The 24361-nt window shown below is 33.6% G+C and overlaps 1 protein-coding gene across 5 annotated transcripts in view; it reads left to right on the forward strand.

The window, feature by feature from the left end:
- Window positions 1-24361, forward strand: part of USP34 (ubiquitin specific peptidase 34) — a 241823-nt gene that overhangs the window by 117947 nt on the left and 99515 nt on the right. For all 5 annotated transcript variants that reach the window (XR_004384586.1, XM_032873840.1, XM_032873843.1 and 2 more), the window contains 9 exons: window positions 5473-5562; window positions 7733-7828; window positions 12595-12677; window positions 15468-15622; window positions 16595-16708; window positions 18457-18556; window positions 18687-18846; window positions 21566-21692; window positions 21789-21936. Coding sequence is in view for 4 of the 5 variants with exons in the window: in XM_032873840.1 (XP_032729731.1) it covers window positions 5473-5562; window positions 7733-7828; window positions 12595-12677; window positions 15468-15622; window positions 16595-16708; window positions 18457-18556; window positions 18687-18846; window positions 21566-21692; window positions 21789-21936 (1073 nt within the window). In the remaining variant the exon portion in view is untranslated. The remainder of the gene's footprint in view (window positions 1-5472; window positions 5563-7732; window positions 7829-12594; window positions 12678-15467; window positions 15623-16594; window positions 16709-18456; window positions 18557-18686; window positions 18847-21565; window positions 21693-21788; window positions 21937-24361) is intronic.

Raw genomic sequence — 24361 nt, forward strand, 5'->3', positions numbered from 1 at the left:
ACATTATTGTGTTGAAGCTAATTTTACATTCAAACTTGTCTCTGCATATGGTTACTATATCATGCTAGTTTTGTAGTGAATGACAGTCATATATGATAATATGTAGAACACAGTGGCATTTTTCAATACAGAAAATAAGCAACACATCTGGTATATACCAGCTGAACTTACCAAAGTTACACACGTCGAAAAAAGTTTTGTACAATATTAGTCTGGGTTTCCTGATAAACCAGTGCATCATCTCCCCCCCGCCCCCGCCACTGCCGGCCCCTGAGGCAATGTCAGCCAACATATTTTTGGTTGTCACTCTAATGAAAAGGACTGGAGATATGATTACAGGCCGGGGATGCTTCTACCTATCCATCATTGCAGAGGATTGCCCCTCCATAACAAAGGGTTATTTGGCCCAAAATGTCAGTAGTGACCTCAGAGTTTTAGAAATCCCATCCAAAACACAAGAATCTTTTCTCAAATCTAGCCCCCTGAGTTTACCGTCAGAAAGGAGTGTTGCACAAGGATGCTAATATTAATAGAAAAGCACTTCCTTATTTTGAAACTAATGGGCCACCTGCAGCCTTAACTCATTTATTATTTTCCTGACATTTGACAGAAGAACACAGAAGTCTACTCCTGATGATGTCAGTTTTTTATGTACTTAGGGAGGTTTTAGCTTTTTATTTTCTCTCTGCTAACTTGTAAATTTTCTTTGCAGTACTTTTATTTGCCATGGTTTATAGATCTCAGCATTTTTTGTTTTTCCTTTTCTGTGGTCACATGCAAGCACTTTCTAAAAATGCCTTTTGTAATCTCTGTGATATGCATCGTGTGTTTAGTGTATGTTTAGCCTCAGGCAGATTGTTTTATAGGGCACATAACGACATTTTGAGTGCAGGAAGTTAAAAGTTACAGAAACACATAGTAGACTGGTTTGCAGAATGTTTTCACAAAGTGAAAGCATGAGGCAGACAGTAGCTCCCACAATGAAGAGTCCACTACTTTTCAGCTTGATAGGAGGTAAGATTGCTGTTCACTTGGTAGGGTGGATGTAGGGGTTGGGTTGTAATCAGCCCCTTTGGTATTTTGTTTACTAGAAGGCAGGTCCATATCCTGTGCTTATGTATTTTCTAAGTTTCTGTCCCCTTCCAAGAATTGAATTGAGACTGGAAATCTATCTGTGCTATTTTTTTCCGTTCTTGATCCTCTGTAGGTACTTAAACACATGCTCAAAGTTTTTTCCCTTTGTGTACAAAAGATTTCTTGAGTAAAATGATCATGTGTCAGGGGTCCTGTTTTATATAAGTAGAGGTTTAAATTGTTAAGAAATGCATGGTACTATATGCTACTTTTGTTTTCCTCTTTTAAAGACTATATCATGTATAGCATTTCATGTCAACTTTTGGAATACTAAAATTTATGATGACTAACTAGCATTTTGTAGAACACACCAATCTTCAGATACGGAGTCCAGGATTAGGGAAAATCATTCAGATGTGATTTTCTGAATAAGACCAGCAAATGTGTTCATTTTGCGAAGGCAGCATAACATTTCATTGGCAGTACAGGAATACCACACTGTTGCCTAGATTGAAGCAAAGAGGGCAGTTTAGGGTAATAACACTTTTATTAAGTCTAAAATTAGTCTTTTGTTACTCTGGATCATTGAACTTCTTTATCTTAAACACATTGTTGCCTATGATTGTGTTTTGTTATTTGAAACTTTCACCCTTAGAAGAAATTGTGAAATGTAGGTTTGAGTATAATGACCCCCCCCCTTTTTTTTTTTTTAAAGATTTTATTTATTTATTTGACAGGCAGAGATCACAAGTAAGCAGATAGGCAGGCAGAGAGAGAGAGAGAGGAGGAAGCAGGCTCCCTGCAGAGCACAGAGCCCAATGTGGGGCTCGATCCCAGGACCCTGGGATCATGACCTGAGCCGAAGGCAGAGGCTTTAACCCACTGAGCCACCCAGCCCCCCCCCCCCCCTTTTTTAATACTGAGTTTTCTAAGCATATCAGCGATCAAAACTTTGGGCAAAAAAGTTGATATGTTAGTGTAACATCTTGTAGTCATTACAGGAGAAATTCTATAACATAATTTTAAGAACAAGTTGGTAGATCTTGTGATGTTTCCTTTAACACTGAAGTATAAATTATTATCACCAAATTATCTTACCCATTTTGTATCTGTGTTACTAATTTGCAGTCTGTAATCTCTACTTTATATCATTTTTCCTTTTAAATTTATCAGTTTAAGTAGAAAGTTTTAGTATTTTGGGATCACTTTGAATGTGGATTTGGTCATTTCTTATAAACATTTCGTAATTTTGAATTTTTTAAACAAAAATGGAATTTTTCTGATAACCTAATGAACTTTTAAAGAAATGTTTTCGTTCTATAAAATATAATCATTCCCTGATAACTCAGTGTTTATATTATAAATTGTGGCAAAAAGCATTCCTTTTCCAGTAGGAGTAGCGGAAAGTAGTCTCATTTCTACATTTGTATTCTTGGTTATTCTAGTACATGAACCACACCATTATCCATTCATTTCAACCAGTATCCACTCATCACCTGGTTTCCTATTATGTATTGTCAAGCAGCATTACATTTTATAAAATGAAAGCAGTTTATTGTGGAAAATTTAGAAAGTAAGTTTAAACAATCTAGACCTTTAACACCATTGACTATAAGAGATAATAAGATTTTCAGAAAATAAACTATTGCACACTATAAGACTTGTCATAGTATCTTCTTAACATCAGCTATATCTCTTTCTAGTCTTTGTTTCTTTGTATTTTATTTTTTAAAGATTTTATTTTTTTGAGAGAACAGGTGGCTGTGGGGGTGGGCGAGGGCAGAAGGAGAGTTACAAGCGGACTCCCTGCTGAGCAGGGAGCTCGACACAGGTTAGATCCCAGGACCCCGGGATCGTGACCTGAGCTGAAGGCAGATGCTTAACCTACTGAGCCACCCAGGTGTCCCTGTTTCTTTGTATTTTAAAAACCACTGTTAAAATAATTTTGAAATTTGCTTTCATGATTTTAGATGTAATTTTTCTATATTTTTTCTTTGTGATATACTGTATTGATTTTATGTTTGTAAAGCATTAGATCAAATTAATATATATTTATACATTCTGTTTTTCTATGTCTTAATTTTTAGGAAAAACTCCACTAATGTTTCTGAAATTTTGTCAAGAGATTTGATTTGATTGGATTTTTTACAGGGTGGGGGAGGCAGATGGAGAGGGTGAGAGAGAATCTTAAGCAAGCTTCATGCCCAAAGTGGGGTCCTGTGCAGGGCTTGATCTCACAACCCTGATATCATGTCCTGAGCTAAAATTAAGAGTTGGTTGCTTAATCAACTGAGCCACCCAGGTGCCCTTTGACAAGAGATTTTAGATAAAGAATCTACAGTTGATTGCCCCTGATTCTCATGGTCCATTTTCCTAAGCATCAGCAATGTGTAACTTTTTAAAAAATACTAACAATTTTAATATTAAAAAATATACTTAAAAATTTAAGTTTTTTAAAAAGATTTACTTATTTTGGGGAGAGGGAGGTGGCAGAGGGCAGAATCTCAAGCAGACCTCCTGCTGAGTGCAGAGCCCTAGATCTCATGACCTTGAGATCATGACCTGAGCCAAAGTCAAGAGTCAGACATTTTAATCGACTGAACCACCAAAGCGCCAAATGTCTTTAAATATTTGAAGAATATTTATTAGGCACTTACTGTTTCTATGATTTAACTCTTACTCCTTAATCTGTACCAATGTGGTTTTGGTCTTCTAGCATTCTACTAACATGCTGTTTCTTTTGTCATCTGGTGGTATTTTTTTTCTGCCCTCATCCTTCCTGACTATATTAGCATTTCATACTGTTGTTCTTCCTCCTTTCTTGAAAATCTTGCCTTTAAGTTCTTTATTAGATGATTATTTAAGCTAATATGTATTCATTTTGCACCATATGCAGTGCTTTTTAATTAATATGATTGTCTTTGCTCTCATCAAGCACATTCTAGTGGTAGGTGCATTAAGGGATTATTCATTAGGTGGTGATGAATGAAGAAAAATTGGGAAGGAATCAGGAATACAGAGGTTCTGGGGCAGTGGAAGAGTGTTATTTAATATGGAATTGTCAGGGTCATCCTTGTTGACATTTGAGGAGACCTGAGTAAAGTATGGGAAGGAGTTCTGCATAGAGATGTTTAGATAAAGAGCATTACAAGTAGAGGCAGTAACAAAGTTCTGAGGCAGGAGTGTGCTTGTATGTGTGTGTGGTGGGGAAAGTAAAGAAAATAGGAAGGAAATTTTAGTTAGACTGATAAGAGGGATGGGGAGCACATAGGGCTTTGTAGTCCAACTTAATGTAAAGAGATAATGCATTTCTCCAACTTTGGATTTTATTCAGAAACAGGAAGTTTTCTTTTCTCTTTAATTTTTCCTACTTGGTATTTACAGTGCAGCTGTATGTTCTGATTTTCCTGGTATTCTTCTCAAAAATAGGAGGCATTTTGGGGGACTTAACTTGTATACCTTACTCTTTCTAGAAATTTTTTCATGAAGAAATATAGGTTCCTTAAAAAAATTCACTACCTCATTTGAGTTTGTCTTCCTTCTTTCTGGTCTCATGCAGTCAACCTCCTTGCCTACCAAGAGTTTTGGGATGTGTACGTCTCTGTCTTCCCTATACCACCCCCCCCTCCCCACCCCCATGCTGGCCAAGATCGGTATACTCAGATGTACTTGAAGTTGCAGAATGATTTCTTACTCCTTTTTTGGTCCTTCATACTTGAAGTGTATGGTGTGTTTCCGTTATTAACGTGGCTTATACTGAAGTGATTTTCAACTTGGATGCAGCTCATATTAAGTGAGAATCGGGGAGAAAGGGTTAATTTGTATAGTTTGAAAAATGCTCTCTATATTATTGCTGCTCAGAATGTGGCTCACGAACCAGCAGTTTGAGTATCATTTGTGAGCTAGTTAGAAAAATTTCTTAACTCAGACATGGCAGTCAGAATTTACATTTCAACAAAATTTACCCAAGTGAATAAAGTGCACATTAAACTTTGAGAAGCTCTGTTCTAGATAACATACTTAATAAGCTGTTTGTCCCTATTTTCCTTGATTAAATCCTCAGAAGCACCGACAACTTAGTTTTTTTTTCTATGAAAGTTCTTTATCTTTAAATGTTCTTCATTTGTTTTTATACTTACATATTTATAGTGTATTTTACTTTAAAAATCTTGGATTGGGATCTTAAAACTTGGGTTTCTTGCCCCACTGTATAAAATAAATTTAAACTTTAAGGAAAAATTTTTCAGTGTTTATGTAAGAAATATATTTATACTGTGAAGTTCATTAAAATCCTTTGCACCTATGATTTTTAAATAGCTGAATTTCTGTAAAATGCTAGAATTAGTAATAGTAACTAAAATTATTTTATTCTATAAATACCTGTTTTTGCTGTTTCAGATCAGTAGTAATTTCACTTCGCCTTCTTCCAAAACTATTTGGTACTTTTCAGCAGTTTGGGAGCAGTTATGATACACATTGGATTACAATGTAAGTAAATAAAATAAACAGAAATGTTCATTTTAAAGACTTTTTAATAATCATAGAACAGTTTTGAGTGACTTACTAGCTTTTATTTTGCACCGGGCATATTTGCATTTTGTATGGTTTAAATGTTTTCTTAGATTTTTTGGCATGCTTTTTGCCATTTAGCCCATGGAGATTTTATCAACATCAGTAGAAAAATCTGGCTTTTGTATTCTTTGTAGTTTAAGAAAAATACGGTAGCAAGTAATGCTCTAATTTTAGGGGGAAGATTTGTAGTATATCCACTGCAATAAAGGATTCCTGAAAAAGATAACGCACTAAAATAAGCAGTCTAGGATGTCTTTAATTTTTTCCATTACTAGAAATTGGTTGTAGACATTATGTCATGTTAGGGATAATCTTGACACTAACCTATTACTACTTTACATTTACAGAGAATTTAAGATTAATTTGTAAGAATGTTATTTGCTTTAATCAAATAAACTCTTGGAGGGATTTTAGAGACATTGAGATTTTAGGAAAAATTAGACATATTGAAGGATTCATTTTTGAAGTCAAATAAGATGGCTTTTTACCTAATACCTTCTCACATCTAAGATTAGCTGTTAAGAGCACTTGTTTACTTTCAAAATGAGTATCATTTAGAAAAATTCTTACAAGACTTCACAATAATTCTAAATGAGTAAAGTTAGCTCTCAGTTATAGCTCTTGCTGTTTTTTTGTTCCTTTAAAGGGGACTTATTTAATCTGAAACTCTAAAAAAAAAATATCTTAGTCTCTTGTTATTACGATGAGTCTAGCAACAATTTTATTTGTATGTATGAGGGAAAGTCGTTGAGATACTAAACAGGGATAGGGAAAAGTATTTAGCATCCTTTAAGTATAAGTAGAATGTGAGTCCAGTTTCATTTACTTTTCAAATAGTTTTTAAATGGTTGAATGACAGAATTCTAAGGTACTAAGAGATATACTTGTAACTAATTTGGGCAAATTGGAGACCTACTGTAGCCATTTGAGGAGGTTTATATTAAGGAATAACAGAATAATGTCTAATAAAAGTGGCCCCTTTTTTGTGGTCAGTTACTTATTAAGTACCTGAACCTAAGTATATTGAGTTGAGACCCTTTTAGCTTGATCCTTAAATTAAATGTAAATGAGCTCAGTTAATGGCAGTTTGCAGGGTTTCCTACCTGAGACTGCTATCCTAAATCTCAAGTAGATCAATTAAAGGAATGCTGAGCTCCTGTGGTTAGTTGGCAGCAATAATGACAAAAACTTTGTGGATCTATTATGTGCAGTAGCACTCAACATTTGGTACTAATTATCTCTTAAATTCTTATGGCCCATATTTTAAAATTAGAAATTGCTACTCCTTATCCTCTTAGTAGATATTCAGGTAACTAGCACACAGACTTTAAAAGGTCAGGTTACTTGTCCAAAGCCATGCTGCATTTATATTGGGACTGGTTTCAAACGTAAATCTTACTGGATGTTTTGTGCATTACTGGCACCTTCATTAACGATTGTCAAAGTGAGAGTAACGTACTTTGAAAAGAGCAAGTGCTATATAGCATGATGTAAATTAAATTACATCAGAAGTTTTGGAATTTCAGTACTCTTCTACATTTTAATAGATGTATTGGTAATACCTATTATGTGGAATAGATGATATTAGTCATGAATGTTAAAATCTCTGAGATCCCTGATTGTATGTTTGTAGGTTATTTTGGAGCCTGATACCTGATTTTTTTTTTTTTTAATACTCCACAATAAAAAAGAGAAAATAATTTAGTATGTGTATTATATGCCTGGCACTCTGCTTAATTGAACTAAATAATGACCAAGGCACACAGTCCATCCTTATATGGACTATATCATACTATTTTTAATATTAACTCGTATTAGTCATTTATAACTAGCTCTTGCCAGACATTTTATCCTCTTCACAGAGATAGTGTTTTGAGATTAAATAGTGATACTTTAAATTTAAAAAATTAAGACATATTGCTTTATATCTTTCACAATTCAAATATAAATAGAAGTTGTAAATTTTTGGCAATTAGAAGGTTATGCATTTGAACAATTTTTAGATCTGCATTTTTTTCTTGTCCTAGAGTAGATTTATTTTCTTACTCTATGCCTTTAAAAGTATTTTTTCTTTCATTTGGACCAGGTGGGCAGAAAAAGAACTGAACATGATGAAGCTTTTCTTTGATAATTTGGTATATTATATTCAAGCTGTAAGAGAAGGAAGACAGAAACATGCACTGTAAGTACCTTAACTAGGTTAATTATGTTTAAGTGTTGTCTTTCCTCTCAGTATTTCTACTCCTTTTCTTTCATATAGTAAATAAATGTGATGACAACTTTAGTTGTAAAAGTTTTAAGAGAAAGAAATGCTCTTTTAAGTTGGAGAATTTTATAAAGTTATTTTTATAATTTTTAACCTTAAGGAAATGTAGGTTATGTAACTTTTGGGGGTTGGTTAACTTTCACTGTTGAGTTCTGTTCAAAGTCACTGTTTTCAGGAATCAAGAGTTTTTTTTAGAAATCATCCATACCCTGTTTTACTCTGTGAAGGCATTGATTCTGAAATTTTGAAATACTTCATTATTTAGTGACTTCAGATAAGAATTGGTAGAAATAGATCAGTGGTATAGCTGTGTTCAGCGCTTCTTGTAGGGAAACTTGCTGTCTAGAGGGAAATATGTAAAATTCAGGTTTCTGTTTTTTAGTCAATTGGTGGGACTGATGGGCCAGGTTGGGAAAAACCAGCTTACTGTGTATCAGCTAGCCTTAGTATTTATTGAGAAAATAATCCTGTAGATGACTTCTACATAGATGAATACTGAGCACACTAAGTGTTCAGAAAAGTTATAGACCTTTAAGGTATACTTCCTTCCAAAAATGAATTATTTTTCTCCACAAATCAGTTTTATCTCCAGATTTTACTATGTCCTTCAGAATCCCATCATCCTCTCAGTTACCTAAAACTTTGAGGCTTTTGGGCCTTTTTTTTCCCTGTCATTTCCAAACATGAATGATGATAAAAATACCAGTGTTTATTAATGCTTACCATATGCCAGATGCCATTTAACTTAAGTATTAACCTCAAGATGTAGAACTCATTTGAGTTAGGCAGTTTCATTTTGAAAATGAGAGTGTTTAAACTATGAGATGATAAATAACTCGCCCAAGGTCACACATTTTATAAATAGTAGAGCAGTCTACTTTCTCTAATATTCTTGAGTTCTACATTATACTGTCATCAGTCTCTAGTTATCTTAATGCTAAAATATGTTCCGTGTTTTTTCACAAATTGACATTCCCACAGAAGCTGTTGCAGTTCTGTATCATTCTTCTTGACTCATTCTCTGCCATGCTCATTAATTTCTTATCCTTACTGTATTAGGAGTTGTAATATAGTATTGGAGGAAAGCACTTGGGCTTGCAAATCATGTAGACCTGGATTTAGATTATGAATGTATTGTTTTGACCTTATTTTGATTACAGTTACCTCCCTAATAAACTCTTAATTATTTACATCGTGAGTTTTTTAAAGAATTAAATAATTTAGTAAGTTGCACCTGGCACATAGATTGTCTACAAACTATAGTTACCTGGCTAATAACAAACTATGGTACAAAACAGACAACAAAGTTGCCCTTTACCCTTATTTAGATTCTTCACTGTGTAAAAAGTAAATTCCATTTCTTCAGCGTAGTATTTTGGGCCCTCTAAGATCAAAGCTCAACCAGCCTTTCCTGTTTTACTATTCAAATTTTTAGGACCTCCTATCTTATAAGCCTATCAAATTATTTCTGAATTATTACCTTAAATTTATTCTGTAGCTTTGTTTACATAGTTATCTCTACGTAAGATGCATTTCTTTAAATCCTATTAAAATTCTAAGTGATCTTTGTAGTAGTGTGTATCTTCCTTTTAATTCTTCTTGAAGCAGAGGTTGAAGATAATCATGGTTTCCTGAACCTGAGCATCTCTGTATATCAGTAAAAACCACAAGATTGGCAAGAAGCAGAAATACAACCGCAGGACCTACATCTTGAGCATTTTTAGGAGATGAAATTCAAGCTACTTGTCCCTAGAAGTAAACACTAAGTTACAAAGAGCTCTCACCACTGCTCCAAGCCTGGGGGTTAATGAGCAAGGATGGGAGGCTTAAGAAAGGGGCATGGAAGACAAGACTTAGAGGAATCATCCGCAGAAAGAATCTTCCGAGAAAGTCTGACATTAAATGCCAAAAAATAAACAGGTCTGAGTCTTGATTGTTCACAGCATTGATTGCAGGGAATTTGCTGACATTGTTAGTGGAATTAGAGGTGGAGCCTCATACAAGGGTTGTTTCTGTGGTGAAAAATAAATAGTGGAGTGGTGCTCTTTGGAGGTGAGTTTGAAATTCTCTTAGGGTACATAGTATCCTTTCAGTCCTCCAGTCTTACCTTGTTGCCTGGCATCTTACGGAGAATGAAACCTTAGAACAGAGAGATGTCTGTCCTCTTAACTGCCTTGTTCCTTCAGGCTACAAAACAGAGTTGTGCATTTGCTACCCTTTGTTAAAGTATACTGACGTCTTGAGTTTGTGGCCCATTATTTTGCATTTGTTCCATGGGGATTTTAGTGGACAAAGTTCTCAGATTTTCACCTAGGACAAAAAGATTCTTGTGGTGTGAGAGATAACACTTCATTTCCCAAATAGACATGTTACATATTTCTTGATTCCAGTGGCCTCTAGAGAAAATCCCACTGTGTCAACATAGAGTCTACAAACAGAATTTTTTTTTTTTTAAGGCATAATTTGCCACTAAAATTTCATGCCTGTAGAGAGATTATGTTTGTCTTACATTTCCTGTAATGTCAGAAGCCATGGACAAATCCATGAGAATTTGCCATTATTGATGTTATCTTTGTTTTGCATTTCAAGAAATTTCCTGGCTAGTGATTTCAGCAGCCACTGAGACCCTGACAGAGCAGAGGAGTCCTTTGAAGTGTGGAGCCAGTGGCTCTGCTGTGGAAACCAAAGAAGAGAGGACAAAGGGATTGAGTCCATGCCTTCTGGGGTTATGGGTCTGTTAGTCTGAGTTTCAAGTGCAGGAAGGAAGTATGCAGGAAATAAAAGCGCTTTGTACAGGACAAGATTTCATTCTCCCCTTATGTCTGTGACCAAGTCCTCCAGGCTCAGAGAAGTATAGTAGCTTACTTAAAATCACAGAACTGATGGATGATAGAACTTGAATTTGAACCTGTACTCCAAGGCTTCTTCTACAGAATTGGTCCTTTTTAGTAAAAGGGTAAGAAGCTGTTAAGAGCTGATCTTGAATTTTACCTGGATGGCATTTTAGTCTGTGAGTTGCTTACTCTACTCATTCCTCTGTGCCCCCAGCCATCTTGCCACACATACTTTGACCTTCACAAAAGGTCCTGTGACAATAATGAAGTGAAAGTTCATCTTTTCTTTGCCAATATTAATATGAGACAGTAAGGAGCAGCAAAGATATATCCAGCATATTTAATTTTTATAAAACCTTAACTTTAAACTTGAACAGCAAATCTAGTATAATTTTTGAAACCAGCTAATTTTAGGAAGCTTTTCAAATTTTATACTTACTTGAAGATGTAGGAAGTTGAATTGAGGCTCTTTGACTCTCTGCAACCTGGGATATAGATCAGGGCTCAGACTGGCTGCTGCCTTTTGTTGGCAGTGTAATTTGGGCAGTTCATCCACAACTAGCCTTTGGTTTGTAACATAGAGCTAAGAACTTATGATTGATTAAGTTACATTGATTGGGTGTTCAGGTGCTTGTGGGAATTAGATTGTACTATCACAGACAAGTTCAGTATGCAGTTCACAGGGTTGTTAAAGGAATCCTAAAATGCAGACCTGATCATGAGTCCCCTCTCCCCTCAACACCCTTTAGTGATCTCCTTTTTCATCCAGAATAATGCCAAATTCTTCTGTTTGACATTTCAGGCTGGCCACAGTCTGGACCCTATATAGCTCTTTCAGATGCATCTCCTACCCTTCCTCCCTGAGAGACCAACACTTGATTCTTAAAATGCTGTTCCTTTGGACCTGCTTACAAATTGAATTCCCAGAGAACTTTGTGAAATCACCTACTTAATAAGTCTCCAACTCTTACCATTGATTTTGTGCACATGGATTATCATTAATTAGATTTGAAGTAACATTTAAAAATGCCAGTTTTGTATTAGCTGTATTGTTTGTGAACTAGATGTATGGAATGATATTTCATTAGCATTTCTTGTTTATGGAATATAGTATTATCACTGATGGGACAGTGATAATGAAACATGCATTTTTTGGATAGAAGTGCAGTTTATTTATTCTAACCTATGTGCATATTGCATAAGTTCAAAATGACATGTTTCTTTTGTTCCACTGTTGAGTTCTTACATATTTTCTCATCTAATTTAAAAGTATGTTTTCTGATTATTTGCAGATTTTTATAATTTATTAAGTAACATAAATCTCAAACATACCATTTGGCTTTATGACCTTTTTTTTGTATAACCAAAGTTATGTACAGTTGACCCTTGAACAACACGGGTTTTAACTGCATAGGTCCACTTACATGTGGACTTTTTTTTGATAAATACAGTACAGTACTATAAGTGTATTTTCTTTTACAATTTTCACAGTAACATTTTCTTTTTTCTAGCATACTTTAATTGTAAAAATATAGTCTATAATATGTATACAAAATACATCATGATCGACTGTGTATGTTATCACTTAGGCTTCTGGTCATTAGTAAGCTATTAGTATCTAAGTTTTGGGAGAGTCAGAAGTTCTGCACAGATTCTCACCTACACAGCGTTTGGCACCCCTAAACCCCATGTTGTTCGAGGATCAATTGTAATTAAAATATTTAATAATTATGATACTAAAGTAGAATTTTACTTTGGTATAATTTAAGATTAGGACCATTAAATCTTTAAAAATAATTAAGAAGTAGGCTCTTTCAGTTAATTATTTTAATGACTTTTTAAATATAGGTACAGCCATAGTGCCGAAGTTCAAGTTCGACTTCAGTTCTTGACTTGTGTGTTTTCAACTCTGGGATCACCTGATCATTTCAGTAAGCTTTTTAATCAGTCTTTTAATCAGTATTTTAATCAGTTTTTAGGTCTGTATTGACTCTTAGAAGAGTCCACTTAAATGTGCTCATGGCTTTAGTTTTCTGTAGTGACTATTTAATATTTAATTCATATTTTCAATGCCGAATGTCCTCCGTATGTATGGCAGTATGAGCGTGACCCTGACATACTTCTGCTTCAGTCTCTGAAAATGCCAGTTTCTCAGTGGATAAAAAGCTCATTTCAAGAACAAGATATTTGGGATAGAAGATACCATGTTTAGGGGTGACTGTATTTTTTATTTCTTTTAGTTACAGAATTCTTCTGTCACTCCATTTGGAAACAGCCACTGTCTACTTATTATTGTTAGGGCTAGTCTTAGTCTCAACCCAAAATTGCTTGCCTTCACAGGTGATAGAGATATTTAGAGTCCCTGGTTTTATTTACATTAATCTAAAATTCAGTTTCATTAATAATTAACTTTTAAAAAACTGGTCTGGTATATTCAGGGTGTGGACCATATCTAAACCCACACTCTAGGTATATTTGAGAGGAGGAAGCTTGATTTCCTTTTGGCGAGAGCTGCCTTTCTCTTGCAAGACACATGTTGTTATTTTTCACTCCACACTTTTTCTTTGTATCCTTGTCAACAAACTTTGTTTTAGGACATATTCTCTTTCTTTAGCTATGTTTGATATAGTCAAACTTATAAGTGTCTTGGCTAGCCTGAGAGGTGTCATCACGGCTCTTTTAAGTCCATGTCTGTGCTTGAGATACACCATTTACTCATTCGCCTGTTTAATTTCTTCAAGTTAAGCTCTTTGTAACAAATGCCACTAAAGTGATACCAAAAGATTTAAAAATGAGACACTGGTTTTTGATAGGAAACTTCTGTTTCATGTTATTAGGTCTTTTATCATCCCCATTATCACTGATAATATACAAGAAATAAATAATTTAAAATACATAAAACCAGTCTTACACATGGAGAAGTCAACCTAAGACAGGTATTGTCAGCATAAATAATTCCACACGACTATGAAGGTTCGTGTTTCTTTAATTAAGATTCTCATTGGAAACTGTTAACCACTCTTCCCAGTATTTGAATAATGAATAATTTTTCACTATTTTGAGTAATGAATATTTTTGAATATTCATGTATCAAATAATAATGAATATTTTTGAATTCAAATATTTTGAATAATGAATAATTTTGCTGTTCCCATTCCAGGGAGCACAGTATAGGTTCTTACTGTATAGGCGTATAATAGCTACCGTTGAGAGAAAAACCAAACTGAGAACTTCACTTCTCCCACATCATAATTGTTCTTTTCTTCCTGGCACAATTCCTGTTAGGTATAATATAGTTACTCCAAAGTTATATTAAATGTGGATTGGTGATTCAGTCATTTATGAATACACTTATTTTATCATATAGTTTACTATAATTAACCTGGATACTGTTTTTTTTCTTGTTGTGTTTTATTTTTACAGCTCTTAATTTTCTTCTCTCTTTTCTTAATTATTAAATGTATTTAAATTAGAATATGCTGTAAAGATTATTTCTGGTTCATTCGTTCTTTCTTTCTTTTTCTTAATATTGGCTCCCAGGGGTATAAATTCTTCAACTTGTATGGCTATATGAGAAATTGATAGGGTACTTATTTTGTGATCAAATTCTGTAGACTGATATTGCTACTCTGTAAATATTTTCTGAGGTGTTTTTTTTCTATTCTGGATCTCTCCTACCTTTCCCAGGAAAGAGGTTTCTTATGATTGTATCATATTTTCCCATCCCTTTCTGATTCTGGGAAACAACCTACGCTTTGGAACCCTTTAATGATACACTTTAAAAAATTCCTATGATGCTGGGACGCCTGGGTGGCTCAGTTGGTTGGACGACTGCCTTCGGCTCAGATCATGATCCTGGAGTCCCGGGATCGAGTCCCACATCGGGCTCCCGGCTCTGCGGGGAGTCTGCTTCTCTTTCTGACCTTCTCCTCACTCATGCTCTCTCTCACTGTCTCTCTCTCAAATAAATAAATAAAAATCTTAAAAAAAAAAAAAATTCCTATGATGCTTTAATTCTACACTTTTTGGATTTTCTTCTTTATCCATAATCAGATTTGTGATTGCCTGTATTGCCTTCCCTTAGTTCTGAACATTTCTTTTGCCTTTTTTCTGCCAGACTTTGGAATCATTTAATACTTGGGTCAAAGTACTATACAGATTTCATCTCATTAAATTGGCTTCCCAGCTAATTGAATATCCTGATGTGTTGCTGTTTCCTCTTTTAGGCAGTCAATTACTTTTTGCTTTATTCATCATACAGCTCCTCCCCTACCCCCCGCAGTAGTTTCCAAAAATAATGCTTATTGGCATTTATTGTTTTTCTTCAGTGGGCATAGAATGGTCTTTGAACATGATGTGCATGTACTCCGTTAACCCTTAATTAAACCTTAGAACTGACTTCTCAACTTTTGGGATTACCCTACCCTATTAATCATTTTTATTGTAATCCAGTGTATGTCCTTATTTTAATGAGAGTGATTTTCAGACCAAATGGCTCTTGTAGGATACTATATAAGTTGTGTATTTTTAGTTGATTTATATATGGATTATGTATAAGTACATTTTGCATTTTGAAAGCATAAATTATGTGAAATCTCTTATAACACAATTTTTATAAAATACCTCCTTTATATTTCTGCATATATTGGCACTTCTAGTATATTGAATTAAGACCAAAACATTGTATGTACCATGATTCAAAATTTGTAATTTTTATCTAGGGTTAAGTTTAGAACAAGTCGACATTTTATGGCATTGTTTAGTAGAAGATGCTGAGTGTTATGATGATGCACTCCATTGGTTTTTAAATCAAGTTCGAAGTAAAGATCAACATGCTATGGGAATGGAAACCTACAAACATCTTTTTCTGGAGAAGGTAATTTTATTTCTTGACAGTTTTACCATTCCTGTTGTTTTCCTGTATTTTCTTTTTATCTCTTGAAATAAAAACTCTATAATGTTAGTTTTTTCCTCTTTTGACATAGATTTGTAAAATAGACAAATGCACTATTTTTAGCAGTCTTTATATAATTTTGTCCTGTAGGTTTTACTTTGATTTTTTTTTTCCTCTGCAGTGTTTATATTGATATGAATATGAGTGAGAGCTATGTTCTGTGACTCTTAGTTAGGTGGCTGTGGTTTTAGCCAGTCCTATGGCAGAAATAAACCAATCTCCTGATTGGATTCCAAAAAGTCCTTTTTAGGAAGCACCATCATGTCTTGTTATTAAAGATATTTTTCTATCCAGTTTTTGTTCTTTATCAGATGCCCCAGTTGGTTCAGGTAATAATTTTCCATTTGGATTTTGAAACTTGACAATATTAAAGCAATAGACTTTTTATTTTATACTTATTTTTGAGATTATATACAGTCTTTGCAAACCAGTATTATCTCTGTGGTAGAATTAAATATATATGAATGAGTTTTGGTACATATATACTAAATCACTTAATAGATCTACTACAAAGCTACAGATAAACCCTCAAGGATCTTAATTTCAAGCCCTAACTTAGACACAAACTGTACATACAGCTACACATCTTTTAAATGTGTATGAGATTAGATATACAATAAATGATAAAACTTTTTATTTATATCCTCTGATTTATCTATGTATATATTGAAAATTGAAATAGATATTAGGTTTCAATTATGACCTGAATAAAATTTTCATTAAATTATTATCTATTTTTATTTTAAAACCATCACTAAAATATTGAGCTGATAACATTTTCTTCTGCAGTGGGTTACAATAAAATTACGTTTGTTAAATTTGTTAATCTAAATTTGATAAAGTAAAATATATTAATTATCACACTTAACTAGTTAAAAAAAATTTTTTTTTAAGATGCCCCAGCTAAAACCTGAAACGATTAGCATGACTGGCTTAAACCTGTTTCAGCATCTCTGTAACTTGGCTCGATTGGCGACCAGTGCCTATGATGGCGGTTCAAACTCTGAGGTATGGATTCAGACTTGACATTTTATTAGGTTAGCTTATGGGATTTTTCTTTTATTCTTCAGATTAGCTTACTGAATTAGTCTGCCAACCATTGAATTTATTAATTATGAAGACTGTTATTCTTAGGTTTTAAAAAGCTTTATCGGGGCGCCTAGGTGGCTCAGAGGGTTAAAGCCTCTGCCTTCCTCTCAGGTCATGATCCCAGGGTCCTGGGATCGAGCCCCGCATCGGGCTCTCTGCTCGGCAGGGAGCATGCTTCCTCTTCTCTCTCTGCCTGCCTCTCTGCCTACTTGTGATCTCTGTCTGTCAAATAAATAAATTAAAAATAAATAAATAAATAAAATTTAAAAAGCTTTATCTTTTGATTTTAAAAGTTGTACAAAGCAAATTTGGGACTTTTTTTTTTTTTTCGTTTTTGGTTACCAAATGTAACCTTGGTTGTATGTAATGAAAACACATTCTTTGATGCAGAAGAGGCTACCTGAATGTTTTTAAAAGTACTGTAGAAGCTCCTAGCTAATACAGTCAAGTAGTTTTGTCCACTAGGAGGTTGATTTGTCTAAAATCTGATTGTTATGGCATTTGTGTGACCAAACTTTAACTTGCTTTTGGACAGCACCAGAGTTCCTAGAATAGAATCTACCTTAAATCATCTCTGACCTTGAGCCATGTCCATTCATTAACTGAAGACTCACAAATTGCTAGTGTTATTTCTGGCTTACTATTCCATTTGCCTCAATGGGTGGCTGCTGGGTTTTCTTTGAACGCATTATTTATTAGACTCACCCAGCACAGACTGTTATTTGAAAGTCTTCCTCATTGGACATTCCAGTTTATTAATGTTAGCTTTGATTTAGATAGTATCTTCTCACATTTTTCATTAATTTTCTTTAGAAGTTGGAGTTGTTTATAGAGAGAAAGATAGGGAACACTGGTTTTAGCCTATGTAGTAAAGAATAATTTTAATTGGATTTAGAATGCTTTCATAGTATCTCCTACCTTTTTTCCTTGTTTGAATAGTGTTTTGTATTTTTTAAATATTGTGGTCTTTTTGATAACTTTCAAGGTAATTTCAGACAGATCTGTTTTACCTCAGAAGTATTCCTACTCTAATTTTGATGTAATACTGCTTTTTAAGTGGATGATATGAACTCAAAGGTTTACCTATTAGAAGAATACCTTGCTTCAGCCTGCCCAACTTTTGAGAACTTCGACTCCACTTTTTCTGTAGTTTTTAGTGAACACATTCTCTTTGTCATAGCATAGTTAACATCATAAATTTAAGTAACAACTTGGGTTAGCATATTTAAAATTTTTTCTGTGAATCTCTGAAAGCAGAGGGTTTTTATCAGAGTAATTTGGATGAAAACATTGAAGCTTTTTTCTGCTAATAATTATGTGTATGTTGTTTTTAATCACTTGTAGTGCGTTTTGGGGATTTGAGTTTTTCCCACTATGTAGTTACAGCTTTTGGTTAAAACATTACACATATGCACACACACACACACAGTTAGCTGCTTTATAATTTTTTTTTTAGAACCAGTACAGGTGTATTACAGTAGTTGAGGAAATTTTCAAGGCTTTTATCATTTTGTTATTTAATTTTAATAGGAATTGCCTTTTAAGTGCTTTATAGGATATTAAAAGTCTTTGATATTGTATGGCTTTGAAACTTGAAACTACTTCAGTCTTCTAATTGTTTATATTGTTGAAAATAAGATTTATAGATGTCATATTTTCTTTCTTAGCTTTGTGGTATGGACCAATTTTGGGGCATTGCTTTAAGAGCACAATCTGGTGATGTCAGTCGAGCAGCTATCCAGTATATTAACTCCTATTATATTAATGGTGAGTGATTTAAAATACTGTCTGATAATTTCTTATGTGAGGATTTTTGTTTAGCTACAATTTAGTTTTTTTTTTTTTAACATAGCCAAACAATAAAGATTGATATACTGTCTAAACATCTGATTTTCAGGTAAAACGGGTTTGGAGAAGGAGCAAGAATTTATTAGTAAGTGTATGGAGAGTCTCATGATAGCTTCTAGCAGTCTTGAACAGGAATCACACTCAAGTCTCACTGTTATAGAAAGAGGACTCCTTATGCTCAAGACTCATCTGGAAGCATTTAGGAGAAGGTAATTGTTTTATGCTACATTATTACAGTGAATTTCAGGCGTTGTTTTGTTTTTGTTTTTTTTTCCTCCCATTGCTGACATGTAAAAAAGTATTCCTAAAGTAAAGGTTTTGTTGGGGCAGGTAGAAAGCTTAACTTATCACAAGTGAAGGGTTAGTAATAGAAGTACTTTTATTCATAATATGTATCATTTTGCCAAGAAGGCAACATAGGTTCCCAGTAAATATTGTGGAACTTTAAGAATTCTTAAAAAACGCTGAGAAGATATGCATGAGTAGACTCTCTAGACAGAATTCCAACTCGAAGAAAGTATTACAACTGAAAGGCAGAACACCACCACCAAAAAAAGTTTCACTAAAACCCTCACCAAGAACATCAGATAATCTCTCATAGTTGAATCAAGTTGAGTCATTTGTTTCATTTGCTGTTTTTTTTTCTTCCTGGACTAGGAGACAGTATTTTAATTTTGAATTTCCATTTACCATGGAAACATGATCAAAAAATTCTGTGTTAATGAATATCTGTATAATTAATTTAGACATACCCTGTGTAATACAGAAATAAAGCAAATTTACATTTATGAATATATCGACTGAAATGGAAGGTGAGTAGATAGTTTTAATTAAGAAATTCTGTTTGTTAAAAATCATGACAATGTAAAAATACAACGAACTGTGTTGGCAAAAATTGTTAAAATTAATCTTTCAACTTCAGAGCTTAGTTTGAGTCATATAATCGATATTTTTGAGATTCTATTTAAATTAACAGGAAATAATAATAAAAAGATGTTCTACACATTCCTTATAACATGGCTTCATGATTTTAATATATTTAGGCAGTGCAAAATTCTTTATTTTGATTATGATTGCAACTTGTGGGAATTATACTTAAATAATACCTCGTGTTTTTAAAGAATGTGTAAGGGAACTCTAGAGTTTTTGGAACAGACATCACACTGCCTCATTACTTTACCACTCTAAAAAGTAAAAAAAAAAAAAACAAAACAAATGTGGTGATATGTCTTATTCAAATTAATAAAAATAAATACTATTTGTAAAATTCAGATATTAAGGGTATACTGCAAAAAATGAAAGTCATCATAATCTGTCATCTCTTCCTCTTAGAGATAGTTACTGTTAATGAGATGATATAAATTTTTCCAAAATTTTCTTTTTTGCTTCAGAGTCTACAAACAACAAACCGGAAAGGGCCTGTTGGCTTAAACCCTTAGTTCTCACACAGTGTTACTTGTGTTTTTAAAATATGTTTTTATTTTAAAAGTCTTTAAAAATAAATTAAGTTTTCTATATTCAATGGTACTGTTTATAAGTTGAATGAATTTCAGTTAAAAAATCCCTTCTCAGATGTACAATTTTTTTTCCTAACTCATGGGAAATGATTGTGTAATATTCTTTGCTAGAAATCTTTCATACTTGTTCATGTTTTACTCTGAAAGTTAATGTTGGTGTTAAGTAACTTATATAAATATTTATTTTTTTGGTGGCAGGTAGAGAAACTAGAAAACAAAATTGAATATTCAAAGCACTAAGGGCTAGTTTAAAATGTCAGTAATCTTCATGCACACCTTTATGTGGTATCACTGTACAATTTCAAGTGCTTAATGTGCTTAATTCTAATTTAAAATTCTAACATTTATAGAATGAAAATATAAAGTACTTACTGTGTTTGTGTGTTCCTTATATTAAGAGGGTAAATAAAACTGTCCTTTAAAACTTTTTTTTAAAGAGGAAAGGTTATAATTTAAAGAGTGGTTCTCAGTCAGAGTGATTTTGTTGGCCAGGGGGCATTAGGTAATTTGTGGAGACACTTTTGATTACCACAGCTTAAGGGAAAAGTGGGTACTATTGGAATATAGTAGATAGTGACCAAGGATGCTCTGAACATCCTGCTTTGCCCAAGACTCTTTCGCCTGCATGCCCCTGCCCACAACTAAGAATTATCTGGTCTTAAAAGATTAGGATTACTCGTTTACTCAACTGTGAAAGCTGGACATTGGATTGCTTCTAGGATATCAAGTCCATTTATTTCCTTACTTTTCATCCTTCTAGAATTGCTGACTAGTTTTTGACATTGATAATTCTTTTCTTAACGAAATTCAGGTATCCTGGATCCTGTCTTCAAACAACTGAAAATCAGTTAGAAAACTGACAGTATTTAGTGAGTGACCTTGTTAGATGCCTTTCTCCCTTAAGATTAGTCTTTGTGGTTTATTTTATAATTTTAGCAGTCATGGAATCAGCTCTCAAATTCTGTTAGGCATATATGTACTAGGATACATTTCTGTCTCTGAAAAATGTTCCTAATAACCTTTTTTTCTCCTGTGAATGTAGAAATGAGAACTTACATTTCACTTCCTGGATTAGTTTCTTTGAATTCTCCTGCTTCACTACTTCCCCCTCTCCCCCTTTAAAAAAAAAAAAGATAATGTTCTTCTTTTTTTTTTTTTTAAATAATGTTCTTAATGGGAAGTTTTTTCCTTAGTAATTTTTCTTGTAAGCTATCTTTTAAGGAACTCTTAGCTGTATTTACGCATTTAAGTTGATGCAGTATGATGAATTTAAGCTTAATGTTGTAGAGTAAATTGGAATGTGCTAGAAACTTCTGTGGGCTTTTTCATTTTGTAAAATGTTAAAAAATTCTATAAAATTAAGGTGGTTTAAAATGATATTCTTCCTGTGTGTGGTTTTTCTGTGTTTTAGGTTTGCGTACCATCTCAGACAGTGGCAAATTGAAGGCACTGGTATTAGTAGTCATTTGAAAGCACTGAGTGACAAACAGTCCCTGCCGCTAAGGGTTGTATGCCAACCAGCTGGACTTCCTGACAAGGTAGTTATATAATTTTAGTTTTCAAATTGATAACATTTCCCAGTTCAAATATCTGTTCTTGTTATATTTTTAAATTGGTTGCATCTCATATTTCAGATGACTATTGAAATGTATCCTAGTGACCAGGTAGCAGATCTTAGGGCTGAAGTAACTCATTGGTATGAAAATTTACAGAAAGAACAAATAAATCAACAAGCTCAGCTTCAGGAGTTTGGTCAAAGCAGTCGAAAGGGAGAGTTTCCTGGTAAGTCCAACATTTTAAATTTTCATAATTACTAGATTCTATTATATATCAGCTTAGAACCTTTGCTTCTTTTCAGAGTATCAGGCATATTCATGGCTCCCCTCCTTTTGGTAGGGTGCCATTGATTCACAGAGAAGAGTTAAGAATTCCTACAAATGTTATTTGCAATTTTTTTTTTCTCATTTTTCTCAAAAAGATTTTACTTTTGAGGTTATTTGATAAACAGTTTGGGAATTACAAGTTTTATTTTCCATGTACTACTTAAGTACCCAGTTTTACCCAATAAAATTTTTTGGTCATTTTGGTATATTTTCATTTATTCCCCAGAGCATATGAAAATAATACACCCTTAAATCCTACCTGTGAGGGGCACCTGGGTGGCTCAGTGGGTTAAAGCCTCTGCCTTCGGCTCAGATTGTGATCCCAGGGTCCTGGGATCGAGCCCCACATCGGGATCTTTGCTCAGCGGGGAACCTGCTTCCTCCTCTCTCTCTCTCTCTCTGCGTGCCTCTCCACCTACTTGAGATCTCTGCCTGTCAAATAAAATCTTTAAAAAAAAAAAAATCCCATTTGTAGTATCTCCCCTTCCTTCGAAAGAGTATCACATTAAGAAATTTTTCATATAGCTCCAAAAAGTATATTTGATACCTCCATTACTGTAACCATTAGAGCATTTTTAGTGTCTTTCCATTGCACATAAAGTGTGAGCTAATCAGAGGAACAACCATGAAAACTGTTAAAATTTCAGACCTTTAAATTTTAAGTAAGATGTAACAGGCTGTATGTATATTTAGAAAAAAAAATCTTAAAGTTTAAAAGCTGCTTTTTAGGATTTTTAATTTGCCTGTGTGCAGTGATAATTCTTTGGCATCTTCTAAAGTATCAGATCTTAAGTATTTTTTCCTGAATAATTAATAAATATTCTTGGTACAATAGAATAGATGTTGAAAAGTTTCCCTACCCCTATCTCTAAACCACCTGTTTCCCTTTTCCTAATATATATATGTAGTTGTTGATTTCTTACATATCCGTCAAGAGATACCAAGAAGTAATGTAAGAATTACTCATGTATGTAAACCATAAATGGTAGCATTCCATTTATAGTGTGTATAGGAAGTTGCTTTACTCTTTTTAAATATACATATGCTGTAACGTGGTACCATGATGTGTTTTACTTATCCTCTCTTAATGGGCATTTGTTTGCTATTTACGAGCAGTACACAGAGAATATCCCCACACATAAATCATCTAATATGTGTTGGCTAAATACCTAGTTACAGAATTTTCTGGCCAAAAGGTATCTTATGTTGAAATATATTATACACAGAGAAGAGAATATGAAGTGAGTAATAATAAAATGAAAACTGTCCATGTACATACCATCTTAATTAAGAACTAGAACATTTTTAGAAGCTACTTGTGTATTCCTCTTTAATATCCTCTTCCCTCTAACACTATCTTGATTTTTTAGTTAATCGTTTTTGTGTTTGTGGTTTGTATGTGCATGTTCTTTATACCTTTACCTTGGGTATATATATTCCTAAAAATATGTTATTTAGTTGCTATGTGAAACAGATAAGCCTAAATTTGATAGATTAAGGAAAGGGGGAGAACAGTCTTCTTGTTCCTAATGAGCTGAAATTTTGTAATACCTTCTCTGAGTATTTGGCCTGTTTTCAACAATTGTGATGGGTACCTTACTATATAGGTTGGCACCTCTTAGTTTGGCAACTTGTATCTTTAAGTTTGAGGATATTTTCTTGAATTAGTTTATTGATTTCTTGTCTGCTGTTTAATAATTTCTTTCATTATCTACATGTTTTATCTCTTGGACTGTTCCAAATTTACTTATTTTTCTCATGTTTCATTTCTTTGGCTTTAAACATTTCTTTGGCTTTAAAAGATGTTTTCACCTTTATTTTACTTTTTTTCTTTTGAGTTTTCGCTGTCATGCTTTTAGTGTCTAACATCTCTTTGTTCTCTCATTGCTCCTATTTTCATGGTTCAGATATCTTTGAGGCCATTGGTGTTTTTTTTAAATAGTTGAATCTTTCAAAATTCAGACTCATGATTCCTGCATTTTAAGTAGAATGTTTAGCAAATTATATGATTATTCTTTATTAATTTCATCTCATCTTTTCTCTCTTCTACCATGTATTTACCATTTTGGCATTCTTCATTGCCATGTATAGATCAAAATTTCCATTTGTTTTCTCTCTCTCTCTTTTTTTTTTCTCTTTCTAAGGAATTTCTTTTAAGAATGTTTGTATTTCACGTCTTTCAGTGATGTATTTTCTCAGGCTTTTGTTGGAGAAAAGAGTTTATCTTACCTTCTATTTTGAAGGATATTTTCCCTGGACATAGAATTGTAGGTCAAGGATTGTTTTCTTTTCAGAACTTAGTAAATAGTTAAACCCATTGTTAC

This window comes from Lontra canadensis, unplaced genomic scaffold (genome assembly GCF_010015895.1).
Source record: "Lontra canadensis isolate GAN:19392208 unplaced genomic scaffold, GSC_riverotter_1.0 scaffold50, whole genome shotgun sequence".
NCBI classification, from domain to species: domain Eukaryota; kingdom Metazoa; phylum Chordata; class Mammalia; order Carnivora; family Mustelidae; genus Lontra; species Lontra canadensis.